Below are 21,843 nucleotides of genomic sequence, written 5' to 3' on the forward strand. Positions count from 1 at the left end.
TTAATTCTATTACTAAAGCAATTGTAGGATCTACATAAAATAAATTTAAGAACCTATTTAAGTTTCACTACTAAAGTTGCTCTTATGTTTTTGGAGGGGAGTAAATTTTATTATTAAATTTAAAGTAGCCCAATTGTTTTTGATGGTCCAAAGGGAGCCCAATTTAATTTGCAAAATGTAACAAAACGGACAATTCATGAGCCGTTGACAAACTAAAAGGAGCCCAATTATAATTCTGAGCCCAGTTTCTCATAATAGTAATAAATAAATAAAATATCTCATATCCGTAAGCGTGGTTAATTATCCTTATTCTTCAACCACGTGCACTCCCCTCAGTCTCGATGGCCAGCACCGCAACTCACTGTCTCCAATTCGCCGGCACCACCGAGTCGACTCGCCGGGGAATTCTGATAACATGCAAAAAGAACAAGAATGAGTCGGCATTCAAGGAAACGAAGCAAGGCTTCGTTGACTACGACAGAGGACAGCATGAAGTCTCCACCAAAGTCGCCGGCCTCCGCAAAGACGACATCCGCGCCAGATACCGCCTCCGAGTCGCCGGAAACCGCTTCCAGAAGGATTGGACAGTGTCCAAGGTTGCCGACGTGGTTCTCTCCCTCTCTCTCCGCGACGACGTTGAGGGTGTCCTCAATCGCTGGATAGGTCGCTTCGCACGCAAGAATTTCCCCTTTCTCATCAAGGTATTCTAATTCTCGTTTCTCTTCGCGATGAACGAGTTTTAAGCTTTCAAGTTTTAATCTAATTTGAATTGCATTGCGTTTTCATTTTCGATTTGGTAGGAGTTGACACAGAGAGGGACTATTGAACACTGTAACGCTGTGTTCCAGTGGATGAAGAACCAGAGGAATTACTGTGCTCGCACTGATATTTACAACATGATGATTAGGTTGCACGCTAGGCACAATCGAACAGACCAGGCGCGTGGATTGTTTTTCGAGATGCAAGAATGGAGGTATAGTACGAAATGGCTTTGGTTTTGTGAAGGTTGAATTGTTCAGTGAAATGTATCAAGTTTTTTTGTTATTGTTGTTGTGTGTTGGGGTTTGTAGGTGTAAACCTGATGTTGAGACTTACAATGCTCTTATTAATGCGCACGGTAGAGCTGGACAGTGGCGTTGGGCTATCAATATCATGGATGACATGCTGCGTGCAGCTGTGTGTACTTTGTATTTTTCTTCCCTACTTGATCTTTAATTAGTTTGACTTGATTTGATGATCAACTTCGTTTCTTTGTTTCTGTTTCTTTTTTCTATTATGGCGTTTGATTGTAGTTGGCCCATGAAACGTTTGGCTTTCACATGTTATATATTCTGTGGTGTGTATTCATGCTTATTTTCCTTAGGCAGTGTAGTGATTGTAGACAAAGCATATTTAATGAAGGGATAGAGAGAGTATATTGTATAAGTGTTTTACTACTTTGCCATATTGTTTTATAGTCACTTATAACGCATGAATAGGTCCTATTTTTTTATGGGTCCAGTTTGTGATGATTCATTCCTTGTGTAATCCATGTTCTTAATGTTTTAACAAGGATCCATGTGGATTGCCCATTAGATTGCTGATTTGAGATTCCATTATTCGATACATATAAATTAAATATGATCCATTTGATAGTGGAAAAGATCTTTCCCTTCCCCTATGCTGGGAAGTGGGAACCATATTGGTTTCATTTATGTCATTGTTGATTTGTTCTATGAATCATATAGTTGCCAGTGCAGCACACTACACTAGCCGGTCATGAAGTCAGTGTATGCGAAATTAGTAATTAATCCTACTAATGAAATATGTGACTTTGCCCGATTTTTATTCAATTTTCTTCCAATACTATGCTGTTGTGAACTGGGAATTTAAAAATGAGCTCTTCTGTACTTGGTATCGTAAGTCTTAACTATATGTTCTGTTTGTGACACCAAAATACTGATGCAGATTCCACCAAGTCGGTCAACTTATAACAACATGATAAATGCTTGTGGATCTAGTGGAAATTGGAAAGAAGCACTTAATGTTTGCAAGAAAATGACAGACAATGGAGTTGGACCTGATCTTGTTACTCACAATATTATGTTATCTGCATTTAAAAGTGGGGCTCAGTATTCAAAAGCTCTGTCTTATTTTGAACTAATGAAGGGAACTCATATTCGTCCTGACACAACTACACTTAATATCATTATCCATTGTCTGGTGAAGCTTCGACAATATGACAAAGCCATTGATATTTTTAATTCCATGAGAGAAAAGAGGTCAGAATGTCACCCTGATGTTGTAACGTTCACTAGTATCATTAACTTATATTCTATGTGCGGGCAAGTTGAAAATTGTGAGGCTGCATTCAATATGATGCTTGCAGAAGGGCTGAAGCCAAATATAGTCTCATATAATGCACTAATAGGTGCATATGCTGCTCAAGGGATGGACAATAAGGCACTTTTGGTTTTCCACGAGATAAAACAAAATGGTTTACGCCCAGATATTGTATCATATACATCTCTGCTTAATGCTTATGGAAGATCACAAAAGCCCCTAAAAGCAAGGGAAGTATTTGAAAAGATAAAGGTAAACAAGTTGAAGCCAAACCTTGTCAGCTACAATGCGCTGATTGATGCCTATGGATCTAATGGTTTGCTGGCAGAAGCAATTGAAATATTGCGGGAAATGGAACAAGATGGAATTGAGCCAAACGTTGTCTCAATATGCACACTCTTGGCTGCCTGTGGTCGATGCAGTCGGAAGGTGAAGGTTGATACAGTGCTAACTGCAGCTAAGATGCGAGGCATTGAGTTGAACACAGTTGCATACAATTCAGCTATAGGAAGTTATATGAATGTAGGGGAATATGACAAAGCTATAGCATTGTATAGATCTATGAGAAAGAAAAAAATAAAACCTGATTCTGTTACCTACACTGTGTTGATAAGTGGTTGTTGTAAGATGTCAAAATATGGTGAAGCCCAATCTTTTATAGAAGAAATGATGCATCTAAAACTTCCTTTGTCAAAAGAGGTCTACTCATCTGTCCTATGTGCCTATAGCAAACAGGTTAGTACTTTGGATATGATTCCTCAATGCTGAATCCATGAAATTTAAGACTGTTCCTTTTCCTTCACATTTTTGTTTTTCTGTGATAATGTTTTAGGGACAAATCACAGAAGCAGAATCTACATTCAATTTGATGAAATCATCTGGTTGCTACCCTGATGTGGTTACATATACTGCAATGCTTGATGCATACAATGTAGCTGGTAAAATAAATTTTAAACCACTGAAATATTAGAATGGTATTTTGAAATATATACGTAGATAACAAAATTTTATGATCAGAGAATTGGGAGAAAGCATATGCACTCTTTGAAGAAATGGAAGCAAATGGCACCAAGCTAGATACCATTGCATGTGCAGCTGTAATGAGAGCTTTTAATAAAGGTGGCCAACCAGGACGCGTCCTTAGTCTTGCAGAAAGTATGAGAGAAAAAGAAATTCCTTTCAGTGATACCATATTTTTTGAAATGGTATCTGCCTGTAGCTTGTAAGTTCAAATTTATTTCTATATATTAGTAGAAAAAGCATTTTAGTTACACAATAACTTATCTTTTCCCCTCTTCATTTTTGTTCGCTTTCTTGAAACTCCAAAAAATGTCCTCCTTAGTCCTTACCATAGTGCTTCCTCTGTTAGTCAAAGCTAAGCTAATTTAGGCTGAAATTTGCTTAGTATCTTCCTGATCAAGACACCATGGCACATTTTCCACCTGATATAAATTTTTATGACTGATACTTGTTATTATTAGAAGTTTCATTCCTTGCCACTTTGATGGGTGTTTACACTGTAGAAGGGCTTTGATCTTCCAACACAACACAACTCAATGAAATTTCTTTTTGCCCACCATTTGACATACATTAATGTTATTATTGTTCAGAAGAAAATATATTTCTTCACAATTACATTATGTTAAGATTTGTCATTTGGTAATTATATCATTGGTGGAACTTGAAGTAGAATACTATGGTCTTATGATGAAACCCTTAGTTTCTAGAATGTTTTATGACATTTGACGCTTTTGATACTTTTTAACTCAAAAGCTTGGAAGCTTTAATTAGAAGAGTGGGTAAAAAAACAAGGGATAGATGATACTTATTATTCAAACTGCTTTGATTTGATAACAATATTTTACAGCATGTCATTTTTTTCTTCAGTTACTGTATTTTACAATTATATTCCTGTCAAACTGAATGCGTCTTTTGTTGTAAGATTACAAGATTGGAGAACATCTGTTGATATGATCAAGCACATAGAGCCCTCACTTCCTGCAATTTCTTCTGGATGTTTGAATTTGTTCCTGCATTCTTTAGGAAAAAGTGGAAAGATTGAAACTATGTTGAAGGTAATTCAAATTTCTCCTAAGTATTTATGATAAATTAATGTCACCAAACACATCAAATATGATTTCCCACTTGCTTCCTTATTATCTTATATTTCATGTGTGCAGTTATTCTTTAAAATGTTGGCTTCGGGTGCTGACGTCAACTTCAATACTTATTCTATCTTATTGAAGAACCTTTTATCGTCTGGAAATTGGAGGAAATATTTGGAGGTAAGCTCTCTCCCTCACATATGATTTAATGACGATAAGGTATATACAGATTGTAAGTTTGTGACTTTGGTGGGATACATTTTGTGTATGATCAATGATGACCACTCAGCAACAAAAGATTGTATATATCAGATATTCAGTCATGTTTAGTTTCATTTTGAATAATTCACATTATAATGAACCACATCTGGAAAATCAAGCAAATTTTGATGCAGGTCCTGCAATGGATGGAGGATGCAGGAATTCATCCATCAAATGAAATGTATCATGATATATCCTCCTTTTCACAAAAATGCTGTGGGGCAGAAAATGCTGCTGTCATAAAAGAAAGACTTGGTATGTATATTCATGTAAATATAATCATATGCATGTACTTTCATTCTTTTAATGCACTTTTCTCATTTGAAGAGTTATGTATCATTCAAGTGTAGATGCTTGACAACAATTTTCCGAAAGTGGTTTGTTTTATTACTAGTGAACAACACATTTTTTAGCATGCTTTTGTTGGTACGATTGTTTATACGAGCCCCTGATGTGTTCTGTCTCAATCTTGTTATCAACTTATAGCTAGTCATGATTGTTCGTCTTTCATCTATGTGCTCCTGCTGCTTTACTCCATTATTGTTTGTGTATTGTCGTGATTTACTCAGACCTTACTTTCGTCTTGGTCATAAACTTGTACAGAATCCTTGAAAAGAAAATCTGGGGATCAAATTTCTGCAGGGGAACCATGCGAATCTCGTGTTCTTAGTTAGCTGTTATCATTGAATGGCCTTTTTGGGCAAGTTTTAACACGCAGTTCCAAAGTGCTGTGGGAGCTACGCGTCTGAGACTTTGTCAAGTAGAAGTTACACCTCAAATTACCTATGAAATCATCCGCGATTCCTGTATAAGATTTTTTTTTTTCGTTACACTAGCAATTGTGTAAATAATCTCATGTTTCCTTCCTGTGTAATTAGTAAAGTTCAAATTGTAAATGTATTCCCAATTGGGATGTAAAATAAACAATATATATATATAACCCGATCAGGTCATGCCATCATTATTTTAGCTTTAAATATCTTACACAAACTTTTTAGCTATCAAAATAGCCAGTTTGGTAATTCTTATCTAATAGTTTCCCTTCAAATTTCAACAAAAGTGAGGCCTCGGCATCTTTGGGCAAGCCTCAGGTATTTCTTATTTTTTGGGTATATCACGTGGTTTTATATTTTGCATATTAGTATCATTTTTTTGGTAGCTTATATTTCTTGGACATGAATTTTTAAAACCAACGTCGAGATCATATTTTTTAAAGTAGTTATTCGAGAGTAATCATTTTTTGCTATAATATTGATGGTGATTCTTAATTGCTTATGCTCACATTATTTGTTTATTTTTAATAAGATATCTCATGACATGTTTTTATGATTATTAGTTTAGCGAGCAGTAAGTGTTTGAAGAATAAATTTATAAAATACGGTTTCAATTCAAGCTTGTTGTAATAAGTGAAACTAAAAGGGTCTTATGGTAATAAATAGGATTCCTATTTTTGGTCCAAAGTTAGTTGTTAGGGTAGAAAGGAAGGTTATTTTAGAAAAAGAATAAGAATGGCAGAAAATTGGTTGTGAAACCACCACACAAGAGTTATAAAAGAAATCCTCTTGTACATGATGAATAATTGAATCATTAATTGAAGTTTTCTCCTCTTTTTGCTTGAGTGCAGAGAGTGAGTTGTGAAAGAAAGTCTTACTCCTTGTTACGGTTTCTATCATTCATAATTGAATCATTACATTTGGTATCAGCTAGCTAGGAACGATGGTGACCAACAAAGAATTAGAAACAAGAATGGATTCTTACGAAAAGAACCTCGCTGATCAACAAGAATCAATGCAACGATCATTGGAGACAATGCAGAAGACGATTGAGGGTTTGGTGGCATCAATGGCGGCATTACGTGTGCGACGAACAGACAATTCGGAAGAAGATGAAGTCGTTTACAGCCACAACCTAGACACGACTCCTTCAATCATTGAACGGGTCCAAATTCCATTTCCAACATTTGATGGGACCAATTTTCGCGAATGGAAAGCAAAGGCAGAACAATTTTTCGAAATTGAAGGTACGCCTGAAGAACAGAGAAGTCGTTTATTACTTCTGTCAGTGGATGGAAAAGCCTTTGCATGGCAAGGCATTACATGAAGAATCTCAAGAACAAAGACAAAAAATGGCAACAAATTCTCCAAGATACTGGAGGTAGGTTTGACACGGGTGCGTTTGATGATCCTATTGCGGAAATAGCAAGGTTGAAACAAGAAGGTCTTTTGTTGGAATATCTTGAAAAATATGATACCTTGTTGGCTTGTGTATCAATATCTGAAGAATTAGCTTTGAGCTTCTTCTTACTGGGATTGAACATTGAGTTGGAAAAATTTGTGCGTAGGCATAGACCCTTAACTCTACAAGAGACAATTAGGATCACAAGATTGCAAGATGAGGTGCTTCAAGAAATGGCGAAGAAGTTTTCTCCAAGAAAGACGATTTTTGCTTCCCCATCTAACACATTTAGCCGTTCTTGGTCAAACCAATATCAGCCAGTCAGAAATCATCCAATAACAACCCTCCAACAATCTCAGCCACAAAGTGCAGTTTCAGCAACAAATGGAACTGAATCAAATATAACTGTTAATAATTCTTTATCTAGAAAGCAAGCAAGTGATAGAATTTCTAAGGGTTTGTGTCGATTTTGTGGTAAAAAATGGGAGAGGGATCATAGGCAACGATGTAAAGTGTGGGGAAAATTAAATGCCATCTTTAGTGCCCAAGATCAAGAGATAGAGGAGGATCAATCTGAATTGGAAGGAGATCATGTCACAGAACTGGTTGAACATAGTTTAGCTATAATTCAAGATGCTAATGTCCACATTTCACTGAATGCGTTATAAGGAATAGCTGGGGGTAATACTCTTCAAATGAAGGGCTTCATTAAGAAACAAGCAGTACCATTCCTAATGGATACTGGGAACACACACAATTTTATCAGTTTCAATTGGGTCAAGACATTGGGATTGAAGGCTCAAAGTGTCAAGAACTTCCCTGTGATGGTAGCATTGGATAAGCAACTGATGATTACAAGAAAATGCAGTCAAGTGAAATGGAGGTTTGGTGATCATAGGTTTCAGGCAGACTTTTTGGTATTACCTAGTGGAAGCTTTGGAGTGATACTTGGGATACAGTGGTTTAAAACTCTGGGAGAAATATGCTAGAATTGTGCCAAACTAACAATGAAGTTTGAGCATCAAGGGAAAGAAGTGTATTTACAAGAGGAATCACCAGTCGTGGATATTGGTGAATGTACAGGTAAATTGAAAAGAGCTCAGTGTCAAGCATTATTACTTGCTGTGCAAGGACCAGTTTGTTACAATGTGAGTCGTGCATCGATACAATGGTACTGACAGCATATCAACAAACGGAGTTGCAGCAACTTCTGAATGGTTATTAGCACTTGTTCTTGGAACCTACAACATTACCCTTCAAGAGAAGGTATGATCATAAAATATCCTTGCTCAGTGATACACCTTTTTTGTTTAAAACCATATAGATATCCACATGCACAAAAAGAAGAGATTGAAAGGCAGGTGAAAGTTTTGTTGCACACGAGATTCATAAGAGAAAGTGGAAGTTGTTATGCTTCACCACTGGTTTTGGTTAAGAAAAAAGATGGTTCTTGGAGGTACTGCACAGATTTTAGGAAACTAAATGCAATTACAATCAAAAATAAGTTTCCAATGCCTTTGATTGAGGATTTATTAGATGAATTACATGGGGCTAGATACTTTTCAAAGCTGGATCTCAGAAGTGGATAAAATCAGGTGAGAATGGCTGAGGAAGACATATACAAAACAGCTTTCAGAACACACAATGGACATTATGAATGGGTGGTTTTACCATTTGGTTTATGCAATGCTCCTGCCACCTTTCAGAATTTAATGAATAATCTTTTCAGAGAGTACCTACAAAAATTTATTTTGGTATTTTTTGATGATATCCTGGTTTATTCCAAGACATGGTCAGAACACTTAGCTTGATTGAATACTACTTTACAGATATTACAGGAAAATAGTCTGGCTCTAAACTTTAAGAAGTGCAGCTTTGGACAAACAAAGATAGACTACTTGGGACATTTGATCTCAGTTCAGGGAGTACAACCTGATCCAGACAAAGTTACAACAATAAAAGAATGGCCTACACCTGGTTCAGTAAAAGAATTAAGAGGGTTTCTAGGTCTCTCTGGTTACTACAAAAGGTTCATCCACAATTATGGAAAAATAGCTCAGCCCCTAACAATGTTGCTTCAGAAGGATGTAGAATTTAAGTGGACAACAACAGCTGGTGAAGCTTTCAACAGGTTAAAATCAGCTTTAACATTAGCACCAGTCTTGTCTTTACCTGATTTTGATCAAACCTTCACAATAGAGACTGATGCCTCAGGTGTGGGAATTGGAGCAGTGCTTCTTAAACATGATCACCCTATTGCTTACATAAGCAAGGCTATAGGACCAAAGTATCAATTGCTGTCAGCATATGAAAAGGAGTTTTATGCAATCCTGTTTGCGGTAAAAAAAATGGCAACACTACTTTCTGGGTCAACATTTTGTAATCAAAACAGATTAGAAAGCATTGAAGCATATATTGGAACAACCACCTACAACATTAATCCAAAATTGGGGACTAGAAAAGTTGATGGGACTGTATTTCAGCATCGAATATAAGAAAGGCAAAGAGAATATAGTAGCTTATGCTTTATCCAGGAAGCAACCTAAGGGGAGCATTGCAGCCATATACAAAGTAACTTCTCAACTGGTTAGTTAGGCAAAGGATTCTTGGAAGAATGATAACAAGCTTAGAAAAGTGGTGGATAAGATGAGACTAACTCAAGCTCCTTACAAGCAGTATTCTTTTGATGGCAGCATACTAAGGAGAAGAGGCAAGATGGTGATAGGGACTGATCCTGCAATCAGAAGACAAATCCTGCAGCATTTTCACAATACAGAAGTGGGAGGACACTCAGGTGATGATCTGACTTACAAAAGAATCAAGGAGCATTTTTATTGGAAAGGATTGCAAAAAGATGTAAAGAGATGGGTTCAAGAATAAGTGTCTTGTCAGAAAAATAAACCACTCTTACAGGCACCTACTGGCTTATTACACCCTTTAAACATCCCTGATAGAGCTTGGAAATCTATTTCAATGGATTTTATCACTGGTCTACCGAAGTCTAATGGCCATTCAGTTATTTTTGCAGTTTGTGACCAGTACACAAAGTATGCACACTTTGTAGCACTGGCTCAACCTTTTGGAGCAACTAAAGTGAGCCAAGTTTTCTATGAAAATGTTATAAAACTACATGGATGGCCAGATGAAATCATATCTGATAGGGATAGCATCTTTATGAGTAAATTTTGGACAGAGCCGATGAAAAAGAATCAAGTGAAGTTGCTGAAATCAACTGCATTTCATCCTCAAATGGATGGACAAACAGAGGCAATCAATAAAGCCTTGGAAGCTTATCTGAGATGTGTTACTGGAGAAGTTCTAAAGAGGTGGTCCGAACATTTAGCATCAGTAGAATTATGGTACAATACGAAGTTCCACACTGCAATTAAGCTCACACCATTTGAAGCCCTATATGGATACCCTCCAACAATGCCTTCAGTCATAATAAGTGATGACAGCAATATAGAGACAGTAGAATACATTCTGAAAACAAGTGAACAGATAACCAAGACATTGTAAGCAAACTTGTTTAAAGCACAAGAAAGAATGAAAGGTTACGCAGATAAGAAAAGAATTGATAGGGAATTTAAGCAGGGAGATTGGATTTATCTAAAATTACAACCTTACAAACAGCAGAGTGTTACAAATACTCATTTTCATAAACTGACAGCCAGATTTTATGGTCCTTTCAAAATACTAGAACGTATTGGTCAGGTTGCATACAAGTTAGAATTACCTGTTGGGAGTAAAATCCATGATGTGTTTCATGTGTCTTTGTTGAAGAAACACCATGGAGAGCATCCAGTGTCACAAGAACTTCCTCTATATGATGAAGAAGGAGAATTCCAGCTGCAACCTTTGGCTGTTTTGGATAGGAGGTGGAGCAATAACTGAAGTGCTGGTGCAATGGACTCACACGAATCCTGAAGATGCTGAATGGAAAGAGCTGTATAAAATGCTGCAGCAGTTTCCTAATTTTGCTTGGATTACTACACGGACTTGAGGTCAAGTCCTTATTTGAAGGGGGGACAAATGTAATAAGTAAAACTAAAAGGGTCTTCTGGTAATAAATAGGATTCCTATTTTTGGCCCAAAGTTAGTTGTCATGATAGAAAGGAAGGCTATTTTAGAAAAAGAATAAGAATAACGAAAAATTGGTTGTGAAACCGTCACACAAGAGTTATAAAAGAGACCCTCTTATACATTTTGAATAATTGAATCATTAATTGAAGTTGAGTGAGTTGTGAGAGAAAGTCTTACTTCTTGTTACGATTTCTGTCATTCATAATTGAATCATTACACTCGTCGAACCAAGATGGAAGTTGGAATACCTACTAAGTTAGAACATCTATAAAAATTTATACATTTTACGAGTCTTTATTTTAAAAAATAGAATTAAAATTTTTTTTTTTAAAAATATACCATTTTTTCTATAGATGAAAGCAAAAAAAAAACAAACAAACAAAAGAAAAATTACTATGATTATTTATGCATCATTTAATAACATCAGTTTATATTTAGTTGAGTCTTTTGACTGATTGGTTTGTTATTGAACGATTTGAATAGTTTTTGGTCAATTTTGTTCTATTAATTCAGTTATTGGAATCATTACCCTGACCCGTTCACCGGGTAGTTCAACTTTTAAAGCTATAATTTTTATTGAAAAATGGCAAAAAAAAGATTCTTACAGGAGAGTACCTAAGTTTTGTTGATTCTTACCACGGTAACAATGATTTGCATGAGAAAAAAGCTACCTTTTTGGTGGGGTTCTGCCCAAAGTTTTGGATTAGATCAATTCAAAGTGATGCTATGGGTTCAAATTTTCATCTCTGATAGTATTACAAATTTGTAATTAAAAAACAGTTTTATTAACTTCAGCTTATAAAAATAATATTTTTAATAAAAAAAATATTTTTACATTTTAACGTTAATATTTCCATTTTCTAATAAAAGTTTGTATTTTTAAATGCTTAAATTAAATTCTAAATATTAAAGTTAACAAACCGTTTAAAAAAAAAAAAAGTCGGTCGAATAATTTAGTCATGTTAGCTATTTTACTTCCTTGTCCCTTGTGCGAAGGTGTCTGTAAAACACTTGCTCGGAAGTTGTAACAACTTGACAGATGAAGAGAATAAAGTCACCATGAAAGTTCTGGATTTTTTTTTTAACTGACCGTTACATCAAACCTTTAGCTAAAGTTTTGCATGCAATCATATAGCATCTTGAAGATTTAGGACCTCTCTCAATTGGTTCACCAAAGTGGTCAACACAATAATAAAACAGAATCATTCTCTGAAATTTCTGATCAAACGGGTCTTCATGTCTCAGCGGTCTGATTTTTCCAATTATATCATTTAAAAACTCACAAACTCATATATTAGATTGAAATTCGATTTAAATGGTTTTAAGGGAAAACAAATCCGATCCAATCAGATCAAAAGCGATTTGAATTATATAAAGATTTTCCTTTTATTTTATTAGATGACATTAAATCAGTTTTCGTGGCTCCTTTTACATTTTTATTAAAACTAATTTTAATATAAAAATTATATAATAAAAGAAAATGTGATATTCAACAAAAATAAATAAATTCATCCAAAACTAATAATCTTATAAATATATTCAAATACTAACATATAATTTAGAGAAGAAGACAAAATTTGGTAAATGAATAAAATTTTATAAATATTTACAAGTATGGAAAATATACAAATATATTTGGCTTATATTACATGGCATGATTTTTAAATTTAATTTCAAAATATGATATAAATCAATAAAAAACTTTAAATTTTCTTTTTGATTTGTTTATTTTAAAATTTTTAATTTAATTTTTACACTATACATTAGATCGAATGGATTTATGAACATCCTTACGTCAAATTATAAGAGATGAACAACAATTCTCTGAATAACATTTATAATTTTTGTTAGTTTTTAAAAGTGAAGAATAAAGCTGTTTATTTTTTTAACATCTTAGTACATTTGTTTGCATTATTAAATTTGTGTATTTTTTTTCATTAACATTTATTTTTTTAAAAGTAAGCCAAAGGAATATCAGGAACTTCCTCGAAAGTGCGTGGCTAGAGCTACCTTAAATAAATCCTTTTAAGTGAATAATTTTGACCTGTAAATGAATATCCTTAACATTACAACTGCACAAATAATTAAAAATTATATGATTAAAATGTAAAACTATTTGCTTCAGCATTTAGAACTAAATTTAAAAATTAATAATAATAATTTTCTATTAAATATACTTATTATACTTTTAAAATTTTAATATAATAAATATATTCTATTTTAATAAAATTTATTATATATATATATATATATTTAATTCAACTCTTAGGAATTAAAAAAATTCTTTAAATTATGTAACTTAAAAGGTAAAGACCAAACTTAAGAGTATAAGTACTTTAAGTATCGTTCTTTAACGTAGATTAAAATTTTATTTTAATAATTTATAATAATGTTAGTTTAGTAACCTGTACAACATAGATGTATTATATATATATATATGTACGAATAAAATTTTATATTTAAAAAAATATTTTTAAAAAATATTTTAATTTAATGTTATAATTAATAAAATCAAATAATTTTAAAATATATTTTATTTTAAAAACTTTGTAATTAAATATCAATAGTTGATATATAAATAATTATAAATTTAAGCGATGAGAGTCTTAAAAATAAATTTAAATTTTAAAAAAATAAAGATAATTTTTATAAATACAAAAATAAGTACTCATAAAAAATTAAAAATTTCTAAAAAAAATAAAAAATTAAAGAACAATTTTAGTTTCCAAAATATAGAAATAAAATTAATAAATATATAAATAAAAATGTATTATAATAAGAGATAATTCACATTTATTTTTAGTTAATTTTACTTACAAAATGTAAAGCAAAAGAAAAACATCTCTGCTGTATGATTTTCTTTTTAAATAATAAGTGAAAGTTGATTAAATGTAAATATATTATTACAATAAATTTTAAATTTTAAATTTTAACGAGTAAATAACATAAAATTAATATGCTAAAGTTTGTCTTAAAAAATAAATATCACTATAAGGAGGGATGAAAATAGGTTAGGCCGTTCGACAACCTAATTTTTTTAAAGTTTAACTCGGCTTAATCTATTTAATTAATAAATTTAATTTAAACTTTTAAAAAACTTAATTAATTAAATAAGTCAAGCTTGAAATTAAAAAAAAAGTCTATTAAATTTATTAGAATGGTCTATTTAAAATTTATAATAATATATTAAATAATTTTATATAAAATTTTTAATATAACAATATATTAAATCAATTAAAATTTAAAATAATAAAAATTTAAATTAAAAACTTTAATTCTTTTTGTTAGAGTTGAAGATAGTATTTATTATATATTCTCTAATAATTTATTTAGATATAAGTTTTATAAATTTTAAAAAATTATATCTATTTATATAATTTAATAACTTATTCATAAGAAAATTTAATCACCTATTGAATGTATCAATATAAAGAAAACCGTTAAACAGATTAATAGACTGAGTCAGACTTTTAAAATAGTTAAACTCAATAAAAAAATTATAACAAATAATAGGTTAAACTTATATTTTAAAATTATTAAATAAATCAGACTTATTTATACAAAATCTAATCTAACTTATATTCATCCCTACCTACAAGTGTGGGTTCCTTCAAAACTTTGCACCTTTGCAACAAAATGTTGTTGCCATGCCATGCATTCATATCAAAATATTGTGAGCCATTAGTCAAGTTGCTACTCCAAAGGATGGAAATGACTAGTTTGCCTCGTAATGACAACCTTTTTCAGTGTACTTTTAATACAAACAAGCCCTTCTTAATCTCAAGGAGGTTATGATCAATCTAACTATTCGCATATCACTCGCCTTTATCCCTTCAACTGAGTCTATATTACTATAATTCATAAGGAAATATATTTTCACTTTCTAAAATATTATTTAAAAATAAATAATCATTAGCGGTGGGTGAGGAGCAGGTTGTAGCACCGTGGAACCAACACCAGACAACAAGTGGCACCCAACATGCACAATTGTCATACATTATATACAAAATGACCTGGTTACCCTCGTCTCGTCCTAGCCGTTACATCGCTCAACAGGAGCAATTCACACATCGGTCATTTCAAAACCGTGAAAGGGCATTTCCGTAACTCCACTGATAACCCCTCCTTCCTCCTTTGTAGTTTTTTCCTCCCTCACTCACTCACTCCAACCAAACCACCCATCTTCGTAACTTCCAAACGCACACACATACAAACACTCAAGTAACGGAACTCATCTCTCTCTCTATATATAGATTTTTCTCTCTCTAAGGTTAGGGTTAGGGTTTGATTGCAACATGGCTTCGTCTTCCTCCGATCCCGGCAAGTCGGCGGAGACGTCGGAAGTGGCGGTGGCGAGCGACCAGATGTTACTGTACAGAGGATTGAAGAAAGCGAAGAAAGAGAGAGGTTGCACTGCCAAAGAGCGCATAAGCAAAATGCCTCCATGTGCTGCCGGCAAACGCAGTTCCATATACCGCGGTGTTACTAGGTAGTTAGTTAGTTAGTGAAATGAAATGAAATGAAAAATTAAATTAAATGAAATTTGTGCTCGATTGTTGCTTGCTGAATTTCGGGAATTGTTTATGGTTATTAGGCATAGATGGACTGGTCGTTATGAAGCGCATCTTTGGGATAAAAGTACATGGAACCAAAATCAGAATAAGAAAGGAAAGCAAGGTTCGGTTTCAGTTACGTTGTGTTCCCTTCTTTGTTTCAGATTCAAGCTTGTATGAAGCTGAAGTTGCTTGCGTTTTTCTTTTTCCTGTTGTTCATGAATTGGTTGATTCGGCAACGGTTCACTCGTGGTGGTGCCAGTTTACTTGGGTGAGTTGGCAATGCGGTTCTCCCTTGCTCTTTCATTTTCTTCTGCCTTTTATTTTTATTTTTATTATGTTATTATTGAAATCGTTGTTATTGCTGGTAATGGAATGGTGTTTGTTGGTGGTGGCTTTTGGACAGGGGCATATGATGATGAGGAAGCTGCCGCTAGAGCATATGACCTTGCTGCTCTCAAATATTGGGGTCCTGGAACTCTCATTAATTTTCCGGTAAGTTAATTGAGAAATGCTGTCTCATTAGGAAATGATGTCTGTATATTTTGTGCGTCGTGTTTTGTGTCAAAAAAATGCTGTGGAGATGGTTTGATTTGAATTTGAAGTTAGAAATTAGAACCCAGCCACTTATTAGCAGTGACTCAAAAGTTGCCTCCATTTTTGCATATTAACTATCGAGTATTATATCTGTGGAGTATCTATAATTCCCTTTTGGCCTAAGATGTTAGTTGCATTAGATGGAAATGTTTTGGTGGTAACTAGATTTTGACACTCGAGACTATGAAATAAATGCAGTGCTTTTTTTTTCTTTATAGGAAAAAGGTGTTAGCTATTCTCTCCTAGTAAATGTAGTCGTAAATTTTTTAGTACTTTTGATCTGTGCGCTGCAGGTGACTGATTACACGAGAGATCTTGAAGAAATGCAGAATGTTTCGAGAGAAGAGTACCTTGCATCTTTACGGCGGTGTGTATATATGCTGTCAAATATTTAGCGTGTTGTGTCCATATTGCTGCTGACATGTGATGCTTTCTGCAGGAAGAGCAGTGGGTTTTCAAGAGGACTATCGAAATATCGTGGACTCTCCAGGTGTGAATCCATCAATTCTTTTCTTACTGTAATTGTCTGACAATTATCTATTTTTCTTTTATCAATATTCACATCTGAGTCTGTGCGAGTCTGTGTGTCAAGCTACTTCTTTGTTGATCAGCTGAATTTGCATTTCTCTGCTTACTACATGACTACAGTTATTTATGATCTGGTATAGCTGTCATCCAATATATTCTAACATGGGTTTGATTGTAAAAATTGACTCTGCATTTCATTTTGCATGTGACGGTTCCAAACTTTAGTCGATGGGAGCCATCATATGGCCGAATGGCGGGATCTGATTACTTCAATAGCATACATTATGGTACGTCCTAATGAAGTTTTATGTTTAAGCTAATCTTCTATTGAACAGTTATATGAACTACATTATTTGTGCACCATCTATGGCTATTGAAAAAATAAAGTAGTATTCAACTATTTCCACCTTTTATATCTGCTAGGCCACTATCATCTCACTGTTTTACAACATTAAAGCTGCAGGGGAAGATTCCGCAGCTGAAAGTGAATATGTAAGCGGTTTCTGCTTAGAAAGAAAGATCGATTTGACAAGTCACATCAAATGGTGGGGATCTAATAAGAGTCGACAACCTGATAATACTGGAACAAGATTATCAGAAGAAAAGAAACTTGGTTCTGCTGGAGATATTTGCAGTGAACTCAAACAATTGGAACAGAGAGTCCAACCCACAGAACCTTACAAGATGCCACAATTAGGCAAGCCCCACGATGAGAAAAGGCGAAGAAGTTCTTCAGTCTCTGCGTTAAGTGTCTTGTCACAATCTGCTGCTTACAAGAGCTTGCAAGAGAAAGCATCAAAGAGACAGGAGAATAGCACTGATAATGATGAGAATGAAAACAAAAATACAGTCAATAAGTTGGATCATGGAAAGGCAGTTGAGAAACTTTCTAATCACGATGGAGGAAGTGATCGGCTTGACATTACAATGGGAATGAGTGGGACAATGTCTCTTCAAAGAAATGTGTACCCATTGATGCCATTCTTGTCTGCACCGCTTTTGACAGCCTACAACACTGTTGATCCATTGGCAGATCCTGTTCTCTGGACATCTCTTGCTCCTATGCTTCCTGCTGGCCTTTCTCGTACAGCTGAGGTTGGTATGATGGCTAATTTTTTACTTTCTTTTGGACGATTGAGATTCCATGAAAATTTATTTAATAGTGCCACGTACTTGTAAATAATGATCCATACTATAGATCATGTCCAACTGAAAATTAAAGTTAAAAATTCATCGAATTAGAAAGAAAAAAACAGCATTTAAATTAAGAAAAAAAGATGTGTGTGTATTAATTTGTTCTCATTGATATCTTTTTTGAATTATTATCACAATATAATTTTTAAGTCTGATGGTTAGATGTTTATGAAGTCTTGTTTTCCTGTGCTTAGCCGACAAGGTTGCATCAGCAAATTTATTTTGTTCTCTTGGATCCATACAATGAATGTAATTTTTAGCAAAATATTATTTGCTGATGAGTTCATATCACTTTTTTCTGGACCTTATCAGAAATGACTCATTTCTCCTCGTGTTGACATTTGACAATATGTGGAGAAACTATGGATGAAGTCTTAAATTACAGAGCCAGATAGTTGCAATTTTAGATTACTGCTATTTCTAGACCTCGGTTACTTCCTGGAGATTTGGTTACCAAAATTTTTCTAATTATCATTTAACAATTTATAGAGGAAAAGCAGCCCCCTATGGCAGTAAAACTTTGTCTGACTATAATAAGCTGGCAGGGACAATAATTGTTCAATTCAAAATCATCTGTTACACGAAACACTTGATATATCTCTCTCCCTTCAGCCAAAGGTGACTGACTGTATATGGTAAGATAAGAATTATTTATCACATTCTTGTAGATTCACCTTACCAATAACAACTGGTTTGTTATGCAGGTTACAAAGACCGAGACCAGCTCAACATACACTATGTTTCAGCCAGAGGAGTGATTGGACATCTGAATTTCGAATTGAAGAATGGCAAGCACCTGGAAGCTGGGCTTGTATCAAACAACAGTGTAAAGGTCTGAAGAGCTCAAGCAGGTCTAAAGGAATGCCCCCATGGAGGTCAGAGAAAAGAAAATATTATCGTGGTTTTTTTACATTGATGATAAAATAGGATTTACACGAATCTTTTTATTTCAAGTTAGACATGTATCTGTTGATATCTCTATCATGTATATGCAGTCAGAGTTAGACAAATTTTGATTTTAAGCGGAATGTTCTGTACAGAATAAGAGGTGGACTTATGCAAGGACGTGGATTAACTGATTAGCATAAGAGTTCCTCAGGCGCCATTTTATTTATCAATGATTACGATTAGGGGTAAAAATACTATAGCTTAAATTAAATTGAGCTTTGCCTACATAGGCTGCACCTTTTTGCAATATGTCATTTTGAGACTGATTTTTTATTTATCCTCTTTGATGAAAACATGTAAACTTAGTCCGCCCCGGTAGTTTCTGAACTATTTGAAGGTATTCAAATTGGGCAAGGAATTTTTCAGTTTAATGTTTTAGAGAATTTACTATATTGTTTCTAAAATTATGATGTTATATTGATCTATAAATACTAATTAAATAGGTCAATCTTAAATGGGTCTGCTTTGTATTTTTTATATGCCGTGCTCTTTATATTTTAGTCATGTTATCCAAAACCAATATAGACAAAATTTCCCATCATATTGATTTGGTCTTCTTTGCGACTAGTTATCCAGATGAAGTTAAAATATTTGTTTGATTTATTTAAAAATTTTCAAATTAAGAGTTAGTTATTAATTTTATATTTTATAAAAAGTTATTAGCTGGTGGAAAATGTTTAGAGGTTGAGATTTTATTATATGAGAAGGGATTAGATTAGGTCGGTGTAAAACTAGCTTACACTATAATTTAACATAAAAAATTATTTTTATTGATTTAACCAGATTATTTATTTCAAATTTTATAAAATTATTCATAAAATTGCTATTAAATCGTCATTATAATTTATTTTCATGAATTTTAAATTTTATATTCATATTAAATTTTTTGTATTTGATATTGAAATTTTTAACAGTCGATTTTGTATTAAACGGGCGTAATTATATATATATATATATATATATATATATATATATAGGAAATAAGAAAGATATATGCTAAAAAGATAATGCATATTTTGAACACTTTCTTTTCCTTTTCCAACAACCCACAAAATAATAAAACATACGAACTTTAAACTGAACCACACGAACCCGGAGCACATGTAGGCAAGAATTTGCTGAGAAAGAGAGAAACAGAAAGAGGTGGAATGTGAGATAAATTTCGTAAACGAAAATATTATATATTCATTACCTGTTTATTGTATATAGTATAAATTTTAGGTTGAATTGATCTTACAGTTCCATTTATTAAACGGTTAATTAAGTTCATGTAATTTTAAGTTATTGGAAACTAACAATATCAAACTCTTAAATAATATTGATATGTCACTGTATATATGATTAAAATGTATATTGCTTTCCATCAAACGTATTTCTTAGATTTTGGTGTAATATCAGAACAAGTTATGCATAAAGTTTTTGACTCTATTAAAACCAAGTCCATTGATCTTAGTTATACGGTTATGTAATAACCACAATGTCGTTATTAGTAAATTTTCTTTTCCATTGCTATCAGGTTAAGACTGATGACAAGTTTGGCATCAATTATGAGCAAAAAACAACATGCACACTGAATTCTTTATGCACCAAAGTTTATGGCTCCAAAACTAATGTAGAAAGAAAGCCAATTGTTGCATACGTTCAAAACCATGATTATGAAGGATTAACAAACCGAAAAATAAAATAGTATGGATAAAGAAAAGGAAATTTTTGTTTTTGTCAGCAAGAAAAGGACATTCAAAAGTATGTAATGTGTAGATGTATAAACTTGTGAAAAAGGCCCATTCATATTGTTTTCTCTAGAGAGCACCCACCAAACCTTACAAAGCTGGACCAAAAATAAAAAACAAATGTTGCAAAGAATATTTATAGCCCGTTATATAGCTTTTATTTTTTATGTAGAATAAAAATGAAGAATGATATCTTGACCCAAAAAACATATGAAGACTAAATTTAACACTATTATTTTTAATAAACGATGTAGCCTGAATTACAAATGATTTTTCATATAAGAACCAAAAATATTTTCACGTAAGAATTAGAACTAAAAAATTACTTGTAGAAGCTAAATTTATAATAAAACATTAAAATGATTAAAATGTTCAACTTGTTTTCTCTACCTCCACAAACCTAGTTTGAGCTACAGGTAAAAATGATTAAAAGTAATTCTTCATTAAGGAATTCCAAACTTGAGCAATAGTCCACATCAATTTGGCCAAGAATGACTTGTCAAAAGCATGAAACCCAAAGTATTGATTAGTTCTCCACCGTTGACCAAAAACAAGGATTAATTCTCCACCACCTAAATTGCTACTTCATCTTGAATAATATGTTTATTGTCATTCGGAACATTTCCACCAAGAGCTCAAAAATAGCAAAGCATGAAAGAAGAAGAAGAAAAAACAACACAAATAAACATCAATTTAATTCATTGTATATTTTATAACTTTATTGTGAAATTGATCATCCTTTTGTTTGGCAGTCTTACTCTGCTTCATGCCTATTCTTTTTTCATTTTTATTTTCTGGGAGGAATTGTCAAAACAAATGTAAAGAAGAATTAACAATTTATCCAACTAAAAGATTGTTAATTATAATAATCTCATCTTAATTACTATTCTTATTCTTCAAGTTTTAAAAAAATAATAAACACATCTAAGTCAAGTAAAGCATAATAATCCTTTAAAAATAAGAAAAAGAAAAGAATCAAAAGAAGAAAAAAAGCAGTAAGATTCGGGCTTTAAAATCAAGTGACAGTAAGTGTTAAAAAAAAATTGCAAAATCTAATTCACGTTTAAGCTCTCGTATAACTGATATTGTTTTAAGATAAATGATATTATTATCTCACATGTTCTCTCTGACTTCTCATTTATTTTTATTATCGTGAAAATGACAATATTTCTTGCGACGTGCATTGTCTCGGAAAGTGCCAATTACCAATGCCATTGGTTGGAGGGAGACAGCCAAATTTGACTCACCTCAAATTCCAACTTCACTCTCATACCGCACCCTGCAACCCCCACCCCGGAATGTCATTCACATCAACTTTGCCCCACATATCATACACTTTCCTTTCCT

General features: G+C 33.1%; 2 protein-coding genes and 1 long non-coding RNA gene across 8 annotated transcripts; 2 read left to right on the top strand and 1 right to left on the bottom strand.

The window, feature by feature from the left end:
• The first annotated feature begins 282 nt into the window (after positions 1-282).
• LOC113861665 (pentatricopeptide repeat-containing protein At2g41720) lies at positions 283-5,709 on the top strand. 5 transcript variants are annotated; one of them, XM_027494629.1, is made up of 10 exons: positions 283-701; positions 801-973; positions 1,071-1,176; positions 1,948-3,057; positions 3,155-3,260; positions 3,340-3,544; positions 4,265-4,397; positions 4,503-4,607; positions 4,823-4,943; positions 5,292-5,709. In XM_027494629.1, exons 1-10 carry the CDS (start codon positions 342-344, stop codon positions 5,360-5,362), a joined length of 2,490 nt encoding a protein of 829 aa, XP_027350430.1. In that variant the 5' UTR covers positions 283-341; the 3' UTR covers positions 5,363-5,709. The 5 variants fall into 5 exon arrangements, 3 of the variants coding, with proteins under 3 accessions (XP_027350430.1, XP_027350432.1, XP_027350431.1); XR_003504288.1 differs by having other exon boundaries at positions 295-701; positions 3,340-3,527; positions 4,569-4,607; positions 5,292-5,690; XM_027494630.1 differs by having other exon boundaries at positions 304-701; positions 813-973; positions 5,292-5,690.
• On the bottom strand, positions 5,594-18,348 carry LOC113861668. The gene is made up of 3 exons (XR_003504289.1): positions 18,338-18,348; positions 17,674-17,677; positions 5,594-5,729 (listed from the first exon to the last, which is right to left on the bottom strand). It is a non-coding gene; the product is annotated as an uncharacterized LOC113861668 (long non-coding RNA).
• Positions 15,218-18,658, top strand: LOC113861667 (AP2-like ethylene-responsive transcription factor At2g41710). 2 transcript variants are annotated; one of them, XM_027494633.1, is made up of 9 exons: positions 15,218-15,435; positions 15,541-15,623; positions 15,762-15,770; positions 15,906-15,994; positions 16,390-16,465; positions 16,523-16,586; positions 16,850-16,911; positions 17,082-17,719; positions 18,523-18,658. In XM_027494633.1, exons 1-9 carry the CDS (start codon positions 15,242-15,244, stop codon positions 18,574-18,576), a joined length of 1,269 nt encoding a protein of 422 aa, XP_027350434.1. In that variant the 5' UTR covers positions 15,218-15,241; the 3' UTR covers positions 18,577-18,658. The 2 variants fall into 2 exon arrangements, with proteins under 2 accessions (XP_027350434.1, XP_027350433.1); XM_027494632.1 differs by having other exon boundaries at positions 16,390-16,463; positions 16,536-16,586.
• Positions 18,659-21,843: the final 3,185 nt, after the last annotated feature.

Source organism: Abrus precatorius, unplaced genomic scaffold (assembly GCF_003935025.1).
Source record: "Abrus precatorius isolate BTA unplaced genomic scaffold, Abrus_2018 Scaffold3, whole genome shotgun sequence".
In the NCBI taxonomy this organism is placed as follows: domain Eukaryota; kingdom Viridiplantae; phylum Streptophyta; class Magnoliopsida; order Fabales; family Fabaceae; genus Abrus; species Abrus precatorius.

Bases quoted from the DNA above. Each gene is read 5' to 3' on its own strand.
- LOC113861665 (XM_027494629.1), top strand. From the start codon at position 342: ATGGCCAGCACCGCAACTCACTGTCTCCAATTCGCCGGCACCACCGAG. The intron at 702-800 runs GTATTCTAATTC...TCGATTTGGTAG, and splicing joins ATTTCCCCTTTCTCATCAAG to GAGTTGACACAGAGAGGGAC. The intron at 4,608-4,822 runs GTAAGCTCTCTC...ATTTTGATGCAG, and splicing joins ATTGGAGGAAATATTTGGAG to GTCCTGCAATGGATGGAGGA.
- LOC113861667 (XM_027494633.1), top strand. From the start codon at position 15,242: ATGGCTTCGTCTTCCTCCGATCCCGGCAAGTCGGCGGAGACGTCGGAA. The intron at 15,995-16,389 runs GTAAGTTAATTG...TGTGCGCTGCAG, and splicing joins GAACTCTCATTAATTTTCCG to GTGACTGATTACACGAGAGA. The intron at 16,912-17,081 runs GTACGTCCTAAT...ACAACATTAAAG, and splicing joins CTTCAATAGCATACATTATG to CTGCAGGGGAAGATTCCGCA.